Genomic DNA, 21,539 nt, shown 5'->3' with positions numbered 1-21,539 from the left:
GAAGAGTGAATTACCCTAAATATAGCATAATTTTTAAAAATTTAACTTTTAGGAACACATCTACTAAGTAAAGGAATGAAAACTCGTAAGATCAGCAATCTAGAAATGGAAGGGACCTGAGAGGCCACCTAATCCAGTCCTCTTCCCTACTTCCCAGCATGAAAGGGCAACCCAGGTTAAAGTAAGTCATGCAGCAAATAAGTCAGAAGTGGGCTTGAAGCCAGGGCCTTTTGTGAAGGTTTTCTGGAGGCAGCCTTAGTCTCAGTTGAAATAAATAATTACTCCAAAATTGCAGCCAAGCTGATAAAAGATCTGAACTTTTATTGTGTCCTTCAATATAGCCTGGTTAGCTCAGAGGCCTATCTCTCTGCTTGGTTCCAAGAGCTCCGTCCGAATGTCTCCAAATCTAAAGATTTGTCCTTCCGACTCCAGCCAGCACCAAGGTAGAAGATATGATGAATCTTTCTTGCCTCAAAGATAGGGCTTGTGGGCTTCCTCCCAGAGTGCTCCTCTCCGACCCCAGTAGATGTTCCCCAGAAAAAACTCTCTTAAGAAAACTAACTCCAAGCTCTAAGAGCTTCCTGTTATATATGATCGCCCAAAGATTAACTCCTCCTTCTGGAGGGAGAGGGATTCTGGGTTATCTCCCAGAGTGCTCTCTGGACCTAAGGGAGGTGTGAATTCGGTGTTTCTTTCTAAACCCTGAACTCTCCCAAACGTGTGAACTCCATTGAGTACTTAGATACTTATGAGCTCTCTAATGGTATGAACACAAGCATTGTTTCCATCAGTATTAGCAACTTATCACCAATAAGCACTGTATCAATTCTATTGAGTTAACAACAGGATTCCGACATCACCCTTGAGTTTTCACCTTGTTTCAAGTTGAGTTGACACTAGGATTCCAACAGCCTCTGTCTTTGGAGTTAAAGTTCTTTCCACTGTATTATACTACTTTTCTAATCAACAATAACATTTGTACTAACATTTTGGAATCTAAAAAGGACCTTCCTGATAACAACCACCTGATGTGGAAAGTGACAGTATTGTTACCTTCCATTTTCCAAATGAGAAAACTAATGTTTACATATGTTAAATGACTCCTACCTGGAATACTGCTAGGAAATGTCAAAATGAGACCTTGAATTCAAGTCTTCTGATGCTCAGTCCAATGTACATTTACTTTATTAGTTGGTGGAATGAATTTTTTTGGTTTGTTCTTCCTGATTTTTTTTTTTCTCTTTTAGATCTTATCAAGAGAGGTGATAGAGAAGACAGAAATGAGTCAGGGTCAAGGAAAGCAATGAAATGTTAGAAAATATGGAAGATCAGAGCCAGGAACATCACCCAACACAGACCCTAAGAACCAATGAAGAGTGACTTCCTTTCCAAGTGCAACTTTATCCTCATTGAAGAAATCGGGACTAATGGGAGTTTGATATGCTTGGGGACTTTATATAAATGGGAAGGAAACAATACTGGAAAACATGACTAAGTGAGTTTTCTTTCCTGGCCTGGCTTCTGGCTTCTGGCTTAGGGATGAGCTACAAGAGTCCTTTGTTTTTGAAGAGGACCAAATTGACATCACTATATTGGAGTCAAGGTACAGTGTGTCTGACTATGGTTGATCAGACCAACATGAGCTTAGCAGGCTCTACCACAGATTGCCCACAAATAGTCCATGTGAACTTCTGGAGTAGAGAGGTCCTAAATCTGCACATCTCATGAATCTTTTGAACTACTATTCTGCTTTGCTTACTGAGTGCAACATCTTCTGTGATGTGGGTAAGCCATGCTGCGTATGCCTTTACCAGCATCTCACACAACTGATCTTAAGGTTCTTCAGAGAGACCTTGAGAGTGTCCTTTTATCTCTCCTGACCTCCAGGTGAGCGCCTGTCTTGTGTCAGTTCTCTGTGGTCTTTTAGGCAAACATACATTTGGATTTCAATATGGGCAGCCCACTGGAGCTGCTCTTATTGCAGGAGTATTTGAATGTTTGACAGTTCAGCTTGAGAAAGGACTTCAGTGTCTGGCAGCTTATTCTACTGGGTGATATTCAGAATCTTTCTAGGACAATTCAAAGGGAAGTGATTCAGTTTCCTGGCATGGCGCTGGTATACTGTTCAGGTTTCAGAGACACATAATAACGAGGTCAGCACAATGGCTCGGACTTTTGGTTTGCTAGGCATCCTATAACCTCATCTTTCCCATACTTTTCTTCAGTTTTCCAAATACTGAACTAACTCTGACAACACATACATTAACCTCATCATCTATGTGTACATCCCTGGAAAGTATACTGCCCACGGTAAGTGAACTTATTCACAACACTGAAAATTTCTTCTTTGGTGTAGACAGTGGTTATGACTAGTGTACTGATGGCTGCTGGTGAACCTGTGCTTTCTTAGTGGTAATTGTTAGGCCAAAATTTGCACAAGTGGCAGAGAAACGATCCATATTTTGTTGTATATCAGCCTCAGAGACTGCACTGAGTGCACAGTCACCCATGAATAATTTTTTTTTTTTTAACCAACTCTACCTCTACTTTAATCATGGCTTGTAGCTTTTTCAAGTTAAATAATTACTGACGGAGTGGTAGGTGACTTTGATGTCATTTTCCTTTTCATTAAAGGCATCTGACAACAGTGTTGAAAACATCATGCTAAAAAGCATGGGAGCAAGCACATGGTGAGCAGGAAAGTAAAAGAGCATTGTCCCATTATCCAAAACCCATGCAAGCACATGATGAAGTGTGATCATGAAAGTGATGTACAATACTGATAAATTTATGCAAACAACCAAATTTTCTCATACTATTCCACAAGCAGCCTCATGACTGACAGTATCAAAGGCTTGGGTCAGAATGACCTATGTGGTGTACACACCTCTGTTCTGCTCTTGGCATTTCTCCTGGAACATCATGATATGAAGTTTGCCCTTTCTGGAAGAGCCCTTGGCCCTTTCTCAAGCCACACTGGCTCTTGGATAGAAGACCATTTTCCAGGGGAAGGATCAGTTTATTAAGGAGGACATTGTCTTGCCAACAATGACTAAGAGAGAAAGAGAGAGAGACCTCCTTGTGATTGTCACAAGACAACGTATTTCCTTCACCAGCTTTGCCACAAGAGAAGAGACTAATGGCACTCCAAACCTCTTCTTCAATTGCCAAAGGGGACCCTACTGAAATCTACTTAAATCCAATGAGGCAAGGTCCTTAAGAGAGAACAGGAAGGAAAATATGGACTTATAGCTCTTTCCCCTAAAACATTTATATAGCTCTATGAGCTCAAGGATCCATGAATTCCCTCAAAAAATGAAGATCCATGTCTGATCATCTTGGTAAATAAGTTCTCTACAGAGGTTACACCTAAACACATTGGAAGCTTTTTTTCCTTTTCTCCTGACATTACAAAGGTATAAATGGTACTACTATCTGTCATTCCCTGCTTTTGCCACATGGCTACCTCATGTTTTTTCTTTCTGTCAAACAATTCTCTATCACAATACAATACTATTCTTTAGTGTTCCTCATTGGTTCACCCAATGTGGGCTTGACACTCACTACATTGCTCTCTTTTTGTTCTTCACTTTTAGTTAATCAAGGTCAGATGATTTTTTTCATTTTTCTCATTGTGGCCACTCATCCCCTCATTTTGCAGATGAGGAAACTTATAGTTAGAAAGGTAGTGATTTGCCCAAAGTCACATGTGTAAAATTGCTTAGAGCCCTAAGTCTCATTGCTGAAGAAGACTGAAAATGTTCTCAACTGATGGCTCTGAATCTTTGAATTTGAATGCTCACCAGGAGATGATTTCCTTTTTTTTATTGTTATTTTTTCCTAACCAATAAATTTGAGAAATTCTTAATGTATATCTTCCACTCCTCCCGCTTCACAGAGGCATCCTTAATAATAAAGATTAGGAAGAAGAAAAAACAGTTCAGCAAAACTAATGAACAAGTCTGATATCACATGAGACATTTCACATTCATAGTCATCCACCCTTGTAAAGAAGAGGAGGAAGTACTCATCTTATTACTTTTCAAAAGGGCTGGGAACAATTCAATTATTTGACTGGAATGAAAGGACTGTGGATAAGCAATTCTACTTCTTCCTTATCAACTTATAAGTACTGGTTATGGCCTTTAAGGTAGATACTACATGGAATGACAAGTGATGACAGTCATTAATCACTAGTTTCTCGTTTCCCACTAGGCACATTCAAATAGTTATTTAGGGACATTACTTTTCAATGGTCACTTTTAAAGCTAAATCATAAATTAGCACATAAAAGCAATAATAGTTTTGATTTCTGAGGATCCAGAAAGCACTACTGAATTGGGTATATTACTTCACTTCTACAGATATGCCAAAAGAAGAAATTCAAAGATGAACTACAATATACTGAAAACAAAAAATCAACAAAAATTCCCCCTACATGCAATATCTGCTTCATTGCTTTTATGTTTTAATGCTTTACATGAGGTCTGTTTTTAGCTGCTTTTAAAATGCAGGTTCAAAATTTTAATGTCAGATGCACTCAGTATTTGAATTATTCAATTAAAAAATGTTAGCTTGTGAACAAATAGCAAAGATGGCAGAAAACAGTCAATTATGTAAAACTGATTGTCTTTTTTCATGGACTGTGAACATATGAGTATAAGAGGGGTTCCAGAGGAATGAGTCCCGAGATGAACTAGGAGTAGAGTACATCCAGTTCAGTACTTCCATCTGCATTTATCTATCACCACACAAAACTTTTTCTGTTTGTGTTTAGCTAGCAAATTATAAACTTGTTCTTTATTTTGATACAGAAATTTTATCAAACACTGTTTCCTGTACTAGGGAAACCATTCAAGGATCACCTGAAAATCTTACAATGCAAAAGCATCAGAAGAACTTTCCTCAAGTTTCTTCCCTCTCTTTCCCCAAACCAGAAAAAAAGGTTCCAGAGTACAAAGCTGCCAAAGACTTCAAAGTGCTTGGTAAACTTTATTTCTTTTGTAAATATTAATCTTGAATTCCTCTATGAAATAAATTTTGTTCTATTGTTCTGTTGTTTTATTGTCATGGAGAAAATGAAAGTCATAATCCCCCCTCCCAATATCCTTGAAAAAGGAGTGATAACAGATTAAATAAAAGCCACAGCAAGAAAGTTAGAGCTATAAGGTGGTTTAGATATAATTGGATCAATCCCCTCAGTAGAAAGCTGAGACTCAGAGTAGCAAAAATATTTGCTTAAGGTCACAAAGATTACAATCTTACCACTTACTGGTAGTATAATCAGGACTGGAATTCAGATATCTTGTTTCTCAGTCTAGAGATCTCTAGATTTCATGATTTCATACTTTTGTTCCCAATTCTAACTACCATATTAACTAAATTTTATAGCCTATTTATAATAGTGGCATACAATGATATATCATATTTATTTAAGCCAAAGATACTTACAAATCTTATGAGAAGGGAAATAACAGAATTATAACAAACTAATGGAGCTTCTATGATAGCAATTTTGATAGATTTTTTTAAAGAGAATAATCATCTCAAGAGTAGCTAATGAGAATAAAGGCTAAAGGCAATCACCCACCATGATTAGATGTCTTACTTGACTCTAATTCAATCCTTTTGAGGTTAAACACACAAGAATGCCCACACCTCACCTTGTTTCTTAAAAGCAGGACTTTATTTTCCTGAGGTTAATTGTGTCTTTAGGGGCACCAGTGAAGCTGGACTCATTCTAGCATGTACTTCTCTCATCATTTATCCATGATGGAATGTAGAGATTTCTGGCTGTATTCCAAAGCCAAGCAACAAAGATTTAGGTGTCATTTATGGCTTTAATTATCTGTTCTTTATCTTACTTATATTAGAATACTTCAAAAAGGAGGCATCTACTTTACTTTACTAGGTAAAGTCCCTAGCTTTACAGAGGTCAAATGCATATTTTGTTGGTGATGATGCTTAGAATTCTTTTGAAAGTGACAAATTAATGTGAACTTAGGGGAAATGGTAGCCTGATATCATTCCAAGAGAAGTGTAATTTTTTTTTTCTTATGAGAAATTTCTTGGTTTTGGAGTAAGCCTTTAAATGATAATTATCAATTAATGATCAGATTCTTCACTTTCATCTCATCCTTTTTATTCCCCTCTTCCTAAAAGATGTAAATGAGAGAGAAGAGTGGATGAAACTGATGAGGTATCTGTTAAATAAATACTGTGCAGCTGTCATCCCAATCAGTTTTTTTATATTGGTGCAAACTAACAAATGGACATTAATGACAGCAGTCTTAGAACATGATATCTCAGTGGATGAAAGAACCACTTGGGAGAAGCCTGAATTAGTCTTTCATTCCCTAATTAATGTTATAGAAAGGCACTTTCATTATTTTGCCTGAGAGTTTATAGATTTGCTCTACTTTCACAAAAAAGATATACAAAAGCAAAATTCACATTCAAAAAAAGGACTTCTTTAAGAAAGTCAAGTTTCAGAGCCACAGTTCATTTGGTACCATGCCCCACATTATCTCTATCTGCAGAAGATCATATTAATCGGTAGTTATATTGATGATATGGACACCAAGAAAAGGTTACATTATGTACACCGTTATCTAAGAAAGCAGGAAAATAATTCAGCACATTAAAAAAAAAATTCATTAGAAACCCTTGCTTACAAGGAAAATTTAGGATGTAAAGGACTATCAGATAAGTACATGGAAAACTGTTATGCTACCAAATTGTTCTCCAAGGATTCTGGGTACCTGATGTTTTATTGTAGATTGCTTTGACCTCATAATTTCCATCTGTTTTCTTTTACTGTAAATGAGTAACAGGGGTGGGATTTTATGACTCAATAAGACTCAATTCACATTTATGACTCAATTCACATATGCAGAAGGATGGAAAAATGATATGATGTTCTAAATTTAAAAAAGAAAGAAAGGAAGTAAATGTTTGACAGATCTTTCCATCAAGAGACGATAGTAGATACAGGTAGAATGTAGCATATTATCAACAATGACAACACCAAAAAATGGCATTAAAAACACCATCAAGGGCATTTATGGATAGAAAAAGAAGTAGGCCAGTCATAAGCAATTCAAGTACCACCCTGGGACTCACAAGATAATAAAAGAAATAGACAAAGTGATTTGGGTGGATCCTCCCTGAAGGATACAATACATGCAAGGACATAGACAATAATTACACAGACTGCTAAGATTTTAACAAGTTCCAGTATACATAGGAGAGCAAGTATTCAAGCCAGTAATCTCATAGATTGATGAAACAACTGTGCATCTTACCTGTCGTTGAATTATTTCTAGGTTTCTTTTGGCTTTATTCACTAGAATTTGTATTTGTGCAGAATCCTTTACATTTTTATTTTCTCTGAAGGCTTCTCTTATCCTTCTGATGGCATAAGTTCTAAACAGATGGGAGGAAAAAAAGAAAAAAAAAAGATTGTCAAGTCTGGACTTTTAAATGCATTAAAGTGGTTTCCTTTATCAATGATCCCTCCTATGGATGACCTACTTTGTCATCAAAGATTCATCCACAATAAGTCTTTCACCGGGGTGTAGCGAGACCTAACATTAAGCCAGTGTGCTCCCTAGAGAATACACAAGATAGGTATAAAAAGGGCCCCAGGATCTCACTGTCCTATAGATGATAAGCTCTCAGAGAAGGCAGTTAACTTCCTGGGTTCTTCTCACCTAAAAACTGAGGGCTTCAGGCTAAGTGACCTCTGAAATGACTTCCACATATAGACCTATATCCATGACTGCTGGACTAAGTCGAAGTTATCCACAAGGGTGTGGCCTCCTTCCCTTCAGAGAATAGTATGAATGGTCTGATGGAAAGGAACTTTTGTGATCATGACGCTGGATTTTTATATTTTACAGGAGGTACATCCTGAGAAATGAATCCAGTTACACAGTGAGCAAAGCAGGAGATTCAGGACCAGGACTGAGGTCTCAAAAGCTACTCTGCCTTTCCAGTAAGCCATGATCATACAGAAGAAAAGCAGGACCTGAAAAGTGAAATTAATTTTTCCAAATTCCTTCACTAAAATCTTGGCAGAGGACCCATGATAATATGAGACCTAGGTGAGCTTTCTCTCTCCTGCTCATCTCTTCCTGACTTCCTTGCCTCTTGCCTCAGGTTAAGTCAAGATTTCAGTTCAGTTCACATCAGACTCTTGCAAGTGATTTCCTCTAAAGAAGTAATTTCCTGAAAAGAATTTCTTTCAGTTTCCTCTACAAGACAACAATAAAGATTAACCATATGAAAGATCTTTACAATCCTTCCCCCTTTAAATCCTGTGATCCTATGATTCAGCTACTCTTTTTGAAAAATAAACATATGCAGACTGTATAGGTTTGGGTAGTTTTCATTTAATTAAATAGATATCTTAATATAACCAATCAATTAATAATCATTTATTTAAATAATCAACCAATATATATTTGTGGATCAGATAGTGTAAATGACTCTGGAGGAGTAAGTGGACCAAAATAAAACAGTTGTGTCCTAAGAAGGTAATATATCTATATGGAGTAATAACACATAAGTATAAGTATATATACTTTAGGGGAACAATTAGCAATACTGGGGATCAAGAGAAGGCTCATGTAGAAGGAAGCTTTTGAGCAAAACTCTGAAGAAACAAGGCCTCTAAGAGGCAGAAGAAAGAAGGGAGGGCATTCTAGGCATGGATGTCAGATCTGCAAAAGCATAGAAATGGGAAATGGAAAAAGAAATGTGTGAGGAAAAGCAAGACCAATCTAGGTAGAATTTAGATTACTGAAAAGGGAGTAAGAATGAATAAGTTGGGTGGCGCCAGGATGGAGCTTTAAATGGCAAACAGAAGAGTTCTTATTTGATCAGAGACAAAAGAAGTTATTGGAGTTTATTGAGGAGGGGCATAGCATGAGTCAGATTTGTGACTCGGGGAATAATTTTGGTAACTGTGGAGTCTGGAAAAAGAGTGGGGTAAAGGGGAGGCCAATTAGGATATGTGAGAGATGAGAGGGCCTGAATTAGGAGAGTAGCTGAGTGGGGAAAGAAGAGGGAGCATTTGGGGGAGATGTGGGAGATAGAATGGGTAAGAGTTGCAACAAATTACATATATTTAGTGAAAACAAAGTGTGGAGAACCATAAGCTTAGAAAATGGTGTCTTTAATAGAAAAGTGAGTTAGAGATATGGGTTTTGGTGTAAAATAATAATAATAGTATTTGTAGAATACGCGCCTGCTATGAGCCCAATATTGTGCTAAGTGCTTTATAAATACTATATTATTTGTTCCTCACAACAACTGGGTAAGCCCAGTAATACCTGTTCTGCTTAATTTTAGTATTGGGATGAACACATTCTATAATCTCTAAAGCACTTATATAATGAACAATTTCAGATAATGTGTCAAAAGTCAAAGTAAAACCATTATCTCTTTAAATATCAACTCTATTTGCATTTGGAAATGCAAATCTAAATCTCAATATAAATACCTGGCTATAGGGGAAAAAAAAGTAGCTAAAGAACTGGCACATCTGTAAGACCAACCTGAGAAAAGCTCTTCAATTTTAACCAGCCAACTGGAATGCAAATGCACTTAATTCCAACCCTAGAAATGACAATGACTATGGCTTCTATGTTCCAGCAGACGGTATGCACCTTTAAGGAAGGCCCATTCACCCATGATGTGATGGAAGGGTGTCTTGCAAATATAATTTATTAAAATAAAAGCTCATCTTCACTTTTGTAGCTTATAACCTAACCAAGTTTTTAAAGGGGAAGTTGATTAGCATTCTAAGAGCATTTGTAAAAGTTAAAAGTAAGCCTCTGTTCATGTGTTCAGTCTTTTTGACATATCCCCTAACTGTGGGTCTATCCCAAGGTTCTGGGGGTCCTGGACTGTTGTGTCTCTCTATTTTCTTATTGGATGTCCACAATAGTTCTATCAGTTTAATCTCTATGTAGATGGCCCAGTCCCTCTCCCAAGCCCTGATCCCATGTCACTTTCCTTCCTATCTGATAAATTACAAGGGGGCCCCATCATGATCAAATTTAAACTGCTCTGTTTGATACTGAAAGCTCTTTAAAATGCGGTCCCATCCTATCTCTGTAGAATTGTTACTCCACCACCTACACCCCACAACGTTCCCACTACCACCTCCCTGACTTTTTACTGGTTTTCCTCCATGCCTGGAATGCACTCTGTGTTCACCTCCATTGATGGAATTACTCATTTCCTTCAAGACTTGATTAAAGCTCTACCTTCTTCAGGAGGCCCTCCTTGTCTTCTTCAGTTCCCACTGCCTTTCCTCCCCATGTCATTTGTTATCTTTTCTTGTGTGTACTATATATATTTTTTCTAATATATTTCTATAAATGCAAGATTGAATGCAAGCTCCTTCAAGATGGGGACAGTTTTGCTTTCATCATGGGGCAATCAGGGTCTAGCGTAATGCCTGGCACAGAGCAGGAACTTTACAAGTGCTTCTTGAATGGTGATAATGGATGTTGGCACACCATATTACCCCCCAAACCTTGCTCCTCTTTAAAATACACTTTCTTTGGGGGGACTAGGAGAGTGGGAGTCATTGGTTTTACAATTTTGTACCATCTGTGGATTTTGTCACATGCACAATTTCTCCTGAGGGAAGCATCTTGCCAGACCCATTTCCATCATTTTAATTCTCCACTCATAATGCAGTACTGGCCTTCTAGGAAGAAAGAAAAACAAGCCCTGGTGTTCACTTCTAAACATTCTGCTCATAAAGCCAGTGGCAGGCACGCAATGTCTTTGAAGAAAAAACAGGAGCACTATAGTTGATGTGTAGGGCGCTACATTTTTCATCTCTTCCAAACTTGAAGAAAAATGGACTTAAGGCACTGAACAATTCACATTCAGTTTCAGTAGCCTGGCACAATTCCCTGGCTCTCAGTATTCAGTTTGTTGTTTTCATTTTTCTCCTACCTCCTCCAGTTCCAATACTTAAAATCTACCTATGGCAATGAGACTAGGCACCCATCATTCATTTAACAATATTTATTCCATGTCTGTCATGTAGAATGCACTATGTTCAGTAACTGGGGAGTTACAAGATTAAGGGTCCTCCTTTACGAAACTCTGTCTGTTAACAGTATCTATAAACACTTAAGGGCAGCTAGGGTGGCACAATGAATGGAATACGGCACCTGGAATCAGGAGCACTTCCTAGCTGTGGGACTCTGTGGGACCTTTGGCAAATCACTTAATCTAGTTTGTCTCAGTTTATTAATCTGTAAAATGGGCTACAGAAAGCAATGGAAAACTGGCTTTTTTTAGTCTTTTTAGGGACACCTCTCACCCTTCTTCAGAACATAAATTATTTTCTTTTGCTCTAGGGGAATAGCCTTTCTTTTACTCAGTCTAATTGGTCAGATTAGATGGATTCCTCTCTGCTTTCTCCAAAAGGTGAACCTGACTTCAGAGGAATTGTGTCCAATCTCCTCATACTAAGTGTTGGAGAGTAGACTAGTCCTCTAGATATTGCAGTCTATTCCTTAACCCTGTTTCTATAAGATATATTTGTAAATGTGTATATGTGTGTGTGTGTGTGTTTATGTATGTATATGAATACCTAAGTAAACTGTTTATCTTGCTGTGCATTCAAGGCATCAGGTCTTAACTATTTCACTAAAAAGGGACATTTCAAAGAAAAATTCATGGATGCCACAATGAAAATAGCAGCCAGCTGCTCACAATATCTGGCATTATGAAGATCATAATATGAGTCATATGCTGTTTGAAATAAGGCATGAAAAATTAACACATAAAGGGCAACAGAATAACAACCACCATCAAATGTGCAAAAGCAAGATATAGCCACCGAAACAGCTAGGCTTTTATTCCAAATAAAATTACTTTTCTTCTCTACACCCACTACTTTGGAAAAATCATCTGCTCTCTTCATCTGCTGCTCCCTCTTCTCTATTTATATATCCACAACCTTCAGGCCTTCATTTTCTCACCTGGACTACTGCAATAGCCTTCAAATTTTTTTTGTGGCACAACCCTAGGACAGTCTAGTAAAAGTATATATCTCGTTTCAGAAAAATGTTTTTGAATACATAAAATACAATGCATGGAACTGCAACAAATCAGCTATGATAAAATAATTATAAAAATATTTTTTAAAATTCAGAGATTCCAGGTAAAAAATTTCTCTTAAGTGATTGTTTTGCTTGAAGTTTCCTCCTACTTTGAAACCATCCTAAACAGTTGCCAAAACAATTTTCCTAGAACGCAGTTCTGACCAGAACATTCTCCTCCTCATTCAACTCCAGTTGCTTCCTATTGCTTCTAGGATCAAATATAACACCTTTCCAGCCTTAACCTTTAAAGTCCTTAAAAACCTATTACATAATGGGCCCTGAATGAGGTTTTTTTTTTTTTTTTTTTTTTAATCTTCAGGCAGATGATGCTTATTTCTGGTTCTCTCTCTCTCTCTCTCTCTCTCTCTCTCTCTCTCTCTCTCTCTCTTTCTCTCTCTCTCTCTGTCTCTTGTCTATCTCTCTCCAACTCTCTTCCCTATCTAGTGAGAAAGAAAGCAAAACATGGGAAATCATGCAAAACACATTTCCATATTAGCTATGTCACAAAAAAGGCAAAAAAAAAAAAAAAAAAGCAAATTGAATGATAGTTTTCTTGAAATGAAAGACACGGCTGATCATCACTGTAACGTTGCTGTTACTGTCCATGATGATCTCCTTGTTCTTCTCACTTCACTTAGCATCAGTTCATATACGCCTTACCATGTTTTTTTCCCCCCAGAAACATCCCTCTCATCACTTTTTATACACAATGGTATTCTCTAACACAATTACTGTAAAATTATGAAGGGCAGGGCCCATGGTTTGATTCCTTTGGGTACCCAGTATAGGGCCCTGTATGCCATAAATATTCAACAAATGTTTACAGGATCCAAGCTATGAGCTAGAAGGGACTTTGTAGGTCACAGAGTTCAACCCACTTTTTTGCTAATGAGAAGACTGAAGCCCCCAGAGGCTGTTAACTTGTTCAAGATCACAGGTTAGTAAGTGGTATAACTGGGTTTGTATACAATTCTTCTGGCAGAAAATCTAGCACTCCATGGCACGTTTATGCTTTTGTTGAATGGAACTGAGTTTTTACACTATACTCATCTAACTCCTGTTGACTTTCTGGCTTCTGGAGTCTCTCTCTGAATCTCATCTATACTCTGATGGATCTGTAAGCCAACTGGTGTGGATATGCCTTCCCAAGGCACAGACTGCAACCCATCTCCACTCTTAAATAGGGTAACTCCTGTCTAGGTCCTGCCTGTCTCCCATAAGTGGATACAGTGTGGCCAAGTCTACATAAAAGAGATCTAAGCTGGGAGCAAAATCTGATTTCCCTAGTTTTGTTTTTTAAATTTCACTTGCAGCTCTTCATGTGGCACATAAAGAATAGTGAGATGAAGAGTTCAACCAGAGTGTCTCCACTATCACTGATGGGGAAAAGTTTCTTGAAAAATACCTTTACAAATCTCTGACTTTTTTCCATTAATTTGTTGTCTTCCTTCCTTTGTTCATCCTTAAATGACATCAGCATCATTTGATTTAATTGAGTTTCTTAAGAAGCTATGAAGCTTTTTGTAAACTTTGGGCTGCACTGAGTTTTGCTGTTCTAAAAGGCAATATTGTTAATCACCTTCCCCCATTTCCCTTTGTAAAGTTTTCCCAATGAGCTTATATTCTAAACTGGTATAGTTTGGAGGCTGCTCTCTTTTTCTTCTTGACAAAGAATTCACACAACTGGTTGGTTGAAGTAGGTTTGAAGCCAGGGGTTCTTAAGTTGGAGTGAATGGATAGATTTCAGAGGGTCCATACAGTTGGATGGAAATAAGTTACTTTACATTTTTATTACAATATATTTGATTTCCTTGGTGATACTATTTTGTTTTATTGACTTAAATAGTATTTTATTCTAAGAAAATGATCTAGAGTTATCATCAAGCTGCCAAATGGGTCCATGAACAAATAAAAAAGTTAAGAGCTCCTAGGAGTTCTATTTTAGTGTCCTTGCTGTGGTAACTGATTTCCATTGTTAAACTGTCTTTCCCACACTTAGGAGTCAGGAAGACTTGGGTTCAAGTTCTGCCAGAGATAGCTGGTGGAGCACTTGAACTGTAGTCAGGAAAATCCTAATTCAAATCTGGCCTCAGATATTAGTAGATGTGTGGCCATCCCTTCCCCACTCTAGGCAAATCATATAACCTTAGTTTGTCTCAGTTTACTTAACTGTAAAATAAATAAGATACTAATAGCTGCCTCCAAGAGGATCCAATGAGACAGTATTTTGTAAAGAGCTTAGCACATAGAAAGTGTTTATAAATAAATTCTTATCCCCTTCTCTCTGCTCCCTTTGACACATAATGGCTTCATGGGAACTTTATATACTATAAACTTATAGTTGCAAAGTTCAAAGTTGCAAAGAAGGTGCTTAGTCTCAGCAAAGAAAATTCTTTACCCACTGACTCGTAATAGCAATTTGTCCAATCAAAATTTAGAACAAAATAATAAACAAAAACTTCCTTAGGAAATTCTAACAATCTAGCTTATTTTTTTTTTTTGAACCAATAGATTAAATAATCAAGAAGGTTTAGAATATGGTCCTAGACACAAGTCTACTCTAGATCCTGCTAAAATCCTGTCCCACCAGTTTGGTTTTCCACAATGTTCTCTCTTGTGGTTCCTTATGGTATTCAGATTAGACAATTAGACACAGAAAATACTAATACTGACATTAGCCTTCCACCTGTTCTTTGTTGCCTCTAGCACTCCGGAATTTGTTTCTCTTCTCAAATCCTAGACACAGCTTGGCATGACTCATGCCTATTGAAGGGTGTCTTCCAAAGCTCTACCGCTGGACCACTCTTCTATAATGTATATAATATGTGTGAATATATATATATATATATGTATATATATATATATACACACACACACACATACACACATGCATACATCTGTATATACATGTGTATACCCATACACTTAATAATCACTGTGGTACCAATTCCAGAGAATAATCTTGAGTAGATAATATTAGTGTGTATAAAAATCAGGATTTACTGGTATATCTCAAATCTTAAACTAATCCCCAAGAAAATATCATCACTCCCAAGAATCTTGCTCATCTCTTTTCTTTGATATGGATGAGCTGGATCTTATCTCCTCAATGTGGTAACTGATGGGATGATATTGGTGATCAATATCTTACATGTATTTTCTTATTGAAGAATAAGAAAATCATATTGTAATAGCCCTTTGAGAAGGGAAGAGTGTGAGCCAAGGTGATGCAGATCTTAATATCTTTAATTTCAAATAAACATTAAGTATCTACTATGTGTAAGAAATTGGGGAAACACAAGGGGAAAAGATAGTATTTTTTGCCTCCTATGAGCTTACAAACTTTTAAAACTAAAAACATGATTTTTGGAGGAGTAATAGAAAACTAGGAACTGAGGAAATCAGAAAAAGTTTTTTGTAGGAAATGGCATCTGAATTGAGATCTAAAGAATTCACAGGTAAAAAGAATGTCTGTGCAAAGGTAGGTGGGAGACAATGAATGGGAAGTAAAAAAAATATTATGTAGATAGAAAAGTCTGATTTAAAAGTAGACTATATGGAGGAGAGTAAAGGGAAAAAATTCTGGAAGGGCAGTTCAAGGTCAGTTTCATCCAGCTTATTTCTTTAATGTTGCTTCTTCATATATAAATCTAAACCATCTTTTTTTTTTAACATTGTTTTTCCTCATCAGGAACAACTTTATGGGCATATAAGTATACCTAACTCATACCAAAAAAATATTGCAGAATATGGAGTACAACAATCAGTGGATATTTGAGAAACAATGATTCTTCTTCCTGCTGCTCCTCACGTGGTTATATGTCTAATTAACCCTTATTCACATTTCATTTAGTCCAGAATAGGGCATAAAAAATTCAGTCTTGCAATGTTACTGAGAAGATACACAAAAGAAAATATATTTTTACAGGGAAAAAAAGTGTGTGTACATAACACATGTGCATGCATGTGTGTGTGTGAGTGTGTATGTATATGTGTGTGTGTAAACACACAAACAATTCTCTCTCTATTGGAGAGCCAGTAATTACTATTCTCCTCTGGCAGGTATTCTCCTCATACTTTGCAGATAGATTGTCTCAGAGACATTCCTATTTATAGCCTACATTCAGCATTTAGACTCCACTTAAAACCTTTAACCTGTAAATGAATTGAAATTAAACTTATGGTAATTACCCAAATCTGTCCTGATTAAACTTTTAGTATGGTGACATTTTGTTACAAACACAGATTTTTTACTGTGTAAACCAATTTATCAGAGTAAAGACCACCGATCATCTAAGGTTAGCAGTTGCACACACTAAATCTTACAGATTAAGGGTTTGTGGAACATTAGTTTCCTTTTGTTTAATTTTGGAAATGCTTATTTATATAGAAGTAATACCCCAAATTGGTACTTAAAAACAACAGCAAAAACAAGATTACAAGACTATCACCACTAATCAAACTCAAGCAGGTCTGGAATTTGACAGTGGTGTGCCAGTTCCCTTGCAGTTGCCCCACAAACCATTCTCTTCTCACCTCCCCAGATTTCTAGCTGCTTAAAGCACCTACTTCCAATAAGAATGTGGTCCAGGGAAACTGTGTTTTCTGTCTTTTCATAGGTTGCAGAATCAAAGAATTTAGACTTTCATGTCTTGATGATTGATAGTAATAGCTGTGGAGTTAAATATAGGGTTTTTTTCCCCCAAGCTTTTTATTTTAAAAACATATACATAGATAATTTTCAACATTCACCATTGCAAAACCTTGTGTTCCAAAATTTTTTCTCCCTTTTTTCCCCCCATCCCCTCTCCTAGATGGCAAATAATGCCATAAATGTCAAACATGTGCAATTCTTCTATACATATTTCCACAAATTATCTATATGTAGTGTTTTACATACATTTTCTTATTCTATGCTTATATCATATCTATTCAGTAGGCAGAATAAGTGTTGTTATTACTATTTTGCAAATACTAAAACTGAGCTTCAAAGCCATCATGTGAAATATTCAATATCACATAATGGCTGAGTAATGGAGCTAAGAGGATTTGAATCCAAGCTTTTCAATAATTTAGTGTGTGGTAGCTGCTCTCCTCCCCATCCACCAACAAAATCAGTTATAAGAAATTAGTAAGCACAAATAAAACCATATTCTTTGAATCTTATGGGGACGAAACAAATGATTTTTGGATCAGTTTAAAAATGTTGAACTTTAAAATGAATTTAAAATGACCAGGTGGTCTTAGAAGGGTTTTCATTTGAATTTTAGATTATGGCCTCTCTCAAAATCAAATGGAGTCACCCAATAATATATTGTACTACTCCATTTAACATGTCCTTTGAATGAATGACTTCTGATTAACTAGACATAAACTATGAGGGATGGGTATACATCTACATTTAAATAATTAATCTTACTGGAATAAGGGAGGTACAGATAACTGAAGTACCTGTTTTAGCTATTAGACTTAAATTTCTTTGCCGCTTTAACACTAACAAGGAGACAAATAGGCCAATTAAGGTTTCACACCTCTTCCAACACCACCATCCATCTCCAGAATTAAAATGAAGGAGGAAGAAGAAACAAGGGATGGGAGAGTTCACAGGCTCAAATAATTAATGTTGTCGGCAGAACACAGAGCTTCAGCCTTCTTCTTTTCCTGTTCTATCAGGAACAAGTGGAGAACCTGAGCTATCAGGACAACAGGGAAGAAGGTGGTTTGGTTTGGTTTAGTTTTTTCATTATACCTTCTCTCTCAATACTTTATCTCTCCAGAACACAGCTAAGAAGCAGGAAGAAAAAGGCCTCTAACCCCAGCTCAAATGATTACTTTACACACAATTCCAATGAGTTTGGATATCTATTAACTGATCCAACACAAGTAAAAGCTGGTGTACTTAACAAGCAAAAGAATAGTTATTTGACAAAGTAAGCCAACCACAGTAACAATGTTCAGAAGAAAACTCTTGTCACATCAGAAAAAAGCTCTTCCTCAATTTCCTGTGTATTGCAACTCTTTCCTATTTCCACTACCATCTTCTAATAGAGATCCCTCGTGACTCCTACCCAGACCATGGCAAGGACTTCTAAGCAACCCCCTTTGCCTTATTCTTCATGGCTATCAGACTAATATTCCTCATGCAAAATCCAGTCATGTCAGAACTCTTCAGCAGTGTTCCTTTACCTATCAAATAAAGATCAAAAATTTTAGCCTAAAGTTCAAGGCCCTTCACTTTGGAGCCTATGCTTGAATTTTAAAATTATTTTCCATGTCTTGTACTCTACCTCTTAGCTGAATAGGACCAGTCACCATGACACTTGTATTTTCCAGTTTTTATGCATTGTTTATATTATGCCCGGTGGGTTTTTGTTTTGGGGGGGGGGGCATTGAAGTCTTACTCAAATACTAACACCTTAAAAAGCCTTTTCTGATCCTTACCCTGCCGCTTCAACAATGACCTTTCTTCCAATGATCCTATATAACAATTAATTTATACCATAGTATTTACATTTTCTATAATAGGTATTTTAGACTGTCAAAGTGAAATGAGCTTGTGGGTCCTCATTCTATACCTAGTCAACAACCTCCCAGACAAGTAAAGAACTCACTCATGATTAGTTTTCTTAAAGTATTACTTTGCACCCACAAATGAACAAAGAATTGGGAATGGTGGAAGGAGGGAGAGATTATGAATCTTAGCTTTGGTAGAATTGAGCCAAGAGGCATAGCACTGTGGGAGGTTGTTGCCTTATATTGGAATATCAATATCACTGGCTCCACCATGAATAAGGACTGTTCCTATAACGTTCTTCTTACCTATCTACTGCTCTGATTGTTGAACATATAGTAAAAGGTCCATACAATGAATTAGAATTAGAATTATAGAATGCTAAAGTTGGAGGAACCTTATCAAGTACATAGCATGATACAATGGAAAACTAGATTTGGATTTAGCGGTTTAGCATACAAATGCTTAATAAATACTTATTGCTTGACTAAGATACTTGATTTAAAATTTTGCCCTCCTACTTCTTACTTGTATGACCTAACAGTCAGTCAATTAATATTTATTGAGTGATTACTCTGTGCCAGGCATTTTGCTAAGCATGGTGGGGATACAAAGAAAGGCAAAAAAATAGTTCCTGCTCTTAAGGAGTTCATATTCGAGGGGGTAAGGCAAAACTCAAACATCTTGGTCCAAACAAAATATACAATGGAGATGATCAACAGAGGAAAAGTACAAGAATTAAGAGAGTGGGAGTCAGAAAAGAATTATTGCAGAAGATGATATTTTATTGGCTACTGAAAGGAAACCAAGGAAGCTTGAAGAGACAGAACTCCAGGCATGAGAGGATGAATTGACTGAAAATGAAAAGTCTGGAGATAAAAAGTACTGTGTAAAGAACATCAAGGAGAACAGTGTCACGGAATCACAGTGATACTTTTAATACCTCAGTCTCCTCATCTGTAAAACAGGAGGTTTTAATTAAACGAGTTCTTAGGTCCCTTCTAGAACTAAATCTCATGATTCGGTCCTCATCTTCTGGAATGCCCTCTTTACTAGACAGTAAACTTCAGGGCCTTCATTTTGTCCCGCCTGCTCTTCACCTGGCACAGAGCAGGCGATGGCTGCTGAACTGAACTGAATGGCAAAGTTCTGTTCAGTACTGATATCAGTGAGTCTCAGCGAGACACTGACTTGTATGGGTCTTGCCAAGCTCGTCTAGAACGCCTCCACCCGTTTGTCCTTCTGCACGAGCTGCAGTGCCCCCCAGTAGCCCCATGACAATCAGGCTCCCCTCCAAGTTCCCCTTCAAGGAGGAGCAAGCTGGTGCTCCCATATGTGGAGAGCACGTATGGGAGCACCAGCGCCGACAGCTTGCTCCTCCTTTAACACTAACTACTAACTTGTCTGACTACAGTCCAACCGAAGAGAAGGAGAAGGGTGCTATAGATAGGATACTGTCACTAGCACGCAATGTCGGCAGGTGACTTAGGAAAACTATAGCCCGTGCTGCATCCCTGGCAGCTCTGACGTCCAGCCCCAAGTCACAGGCACACACAGGCTGTACGGACTGGTCGATAGAGAACAAAAAGAGAGCAGGATCCCACTTAAGGATTCCATTTTCGACATCAAATTGCTCAGTTCTGCAAAACTCCATCTCTTCACCTGCTGTTTTCTTGGCGGGTAAGGCTGACACTTAAGATCTCTACAAGTCACTGGGAAGGCACAGGGGGCTGTGCCATATTGCCAGGGATATACTGCATGCCAGAAGTGGTATAAGAAATGTTATCACACTGATGTAGGACAAGAAACGAAGGACTGGAGTCAACAGCTCGGCCCCACTGTGGTGTCTGTGAAGGCTGAGAAGGATTCCCAGGGAGGCTGTTCCTATGGGGGCTGTGAGAAAGGGAAGTTTTATGATTGATTTGTAAGTGTTCATAGACGTGAGTCAGAGAGGATAGGAAGTGGTTTCAATTGGAGAAAGGTCACCCATAAAGATGAAATAATAGATGCATCTAAACATGCTCTGTATTTTCTACTTAAAAGGACAGAAAGCGTGCAACAGTTTTCCACCCCCTCCCCCCAAAAAGGTGCTATGTTCAAACCTTTGTCCATGTGGAAAGCTGAACCAACAAAAATACCTCAATCCCTTAGGGTTCCAGAAGAGAACCCTTTGTTTTCCTAAAGACTGCTCTCCATTAGCTGGGCTTTTCCTCCTTTACACTGTAGTTTTTATTCATTTGCTTTATATATACATGTGTGTATATATACATGCTATATACTTTTATAACTATGGGAAATGCCTGTATTTTTTCCTGAGAGGTTATCAGGAAGTGGCAGTTTCCTCCTTATGTTCCAAATATTGTGAATGGCATAATCTGATTATCACCCTTGTTTTAGAGCTGGTATGTTGGCTCTGAAAGGGCAGAGAGAAACAATGATATAGTGGTTCTACCTTTGTCTTCTCAGAGATTAAATATAGTGACATGAGGCAATATTCATCAATTTAACTTTATACATTTAAAGGTAAAGGCAATGAACTTGATATATATGTATATATTAAAATATTTATTTATATATACAAATAGTTTTATTTATTTATTTTTTCTCTGAGGTAATTGGGGTTAAGTGATTTGCCCAGGGTCACACAACTAGGAAGAATTAAGTGTCTGAGGCCAGATTTGAACTTAGATCATCCTGACTTCAGAGATGGTGTTCCATCCACTGCACCACCTAGCTGCCCCCAAATATTTTTAAAAGGAAATTATATATATATATATATATTTTTTTTATATTTAACCAACTGAGATATAGTTCTTCCCTGCTTCTGCCACATCTACAATATCATTGTGATGGTATTTTTTTTCTTTGTCTGTTTCTTCCACAAGTTTAAC

At 37.3% G+C, this 21,539-nt stretch overlaps 1 protein-coding gene across 5 annotated transcripts in view; it reads right to left on the bottom strand.

Annotated features, from left to right (window-relative positions):
• The window catches only part of LYRM4 (LYR motif containing 4), a 202,380-nt gene that overhangs the window by 140,525 nt on the left and 40,316 nt on the right, over positions 1 to 21,539 (bottom strand). For 4 of the 5 annotated variants that reach the window (XM_031946907.1, XM_031946908.1, XM_031946910.1 and 1 more), the window contains exon 2: positions 7,305 to 7,425. In XM_031946907.1, coding sequence (XP_031802767.1) covers positions 7,305 to 7,425 — 121 coding nt within the window. Of the gene's footprint in view, positions 1 to 862; positions 5,794 to 7,304; positions 7,426 to 21,539 lie in introns of those variants that run through there. The other variant, XM_031946909.1, reaches the window with a different exon arrangement.

Source organism: Sarcophilus harrisii, chromosome 1, assembly GCF_902635505.1.
Source record: "Sarcophilus harrisii chromosome 1, mSarHar1.11, whole genome shotgun sequence".
NCBI classification, from domain to species: domain Eukaryota; kingdom Metazoa; phylum Chordata; class Mammalia; order Dasyuromorphia; family Dasyuridae; genus Sarcophilus; species Sarcophilus harrisii.
The sequence above is the reverse complement of the archived record's forward strand: the minus strand, read 5'-3'. Positions and strand labels throughout refer to the sequence as shown.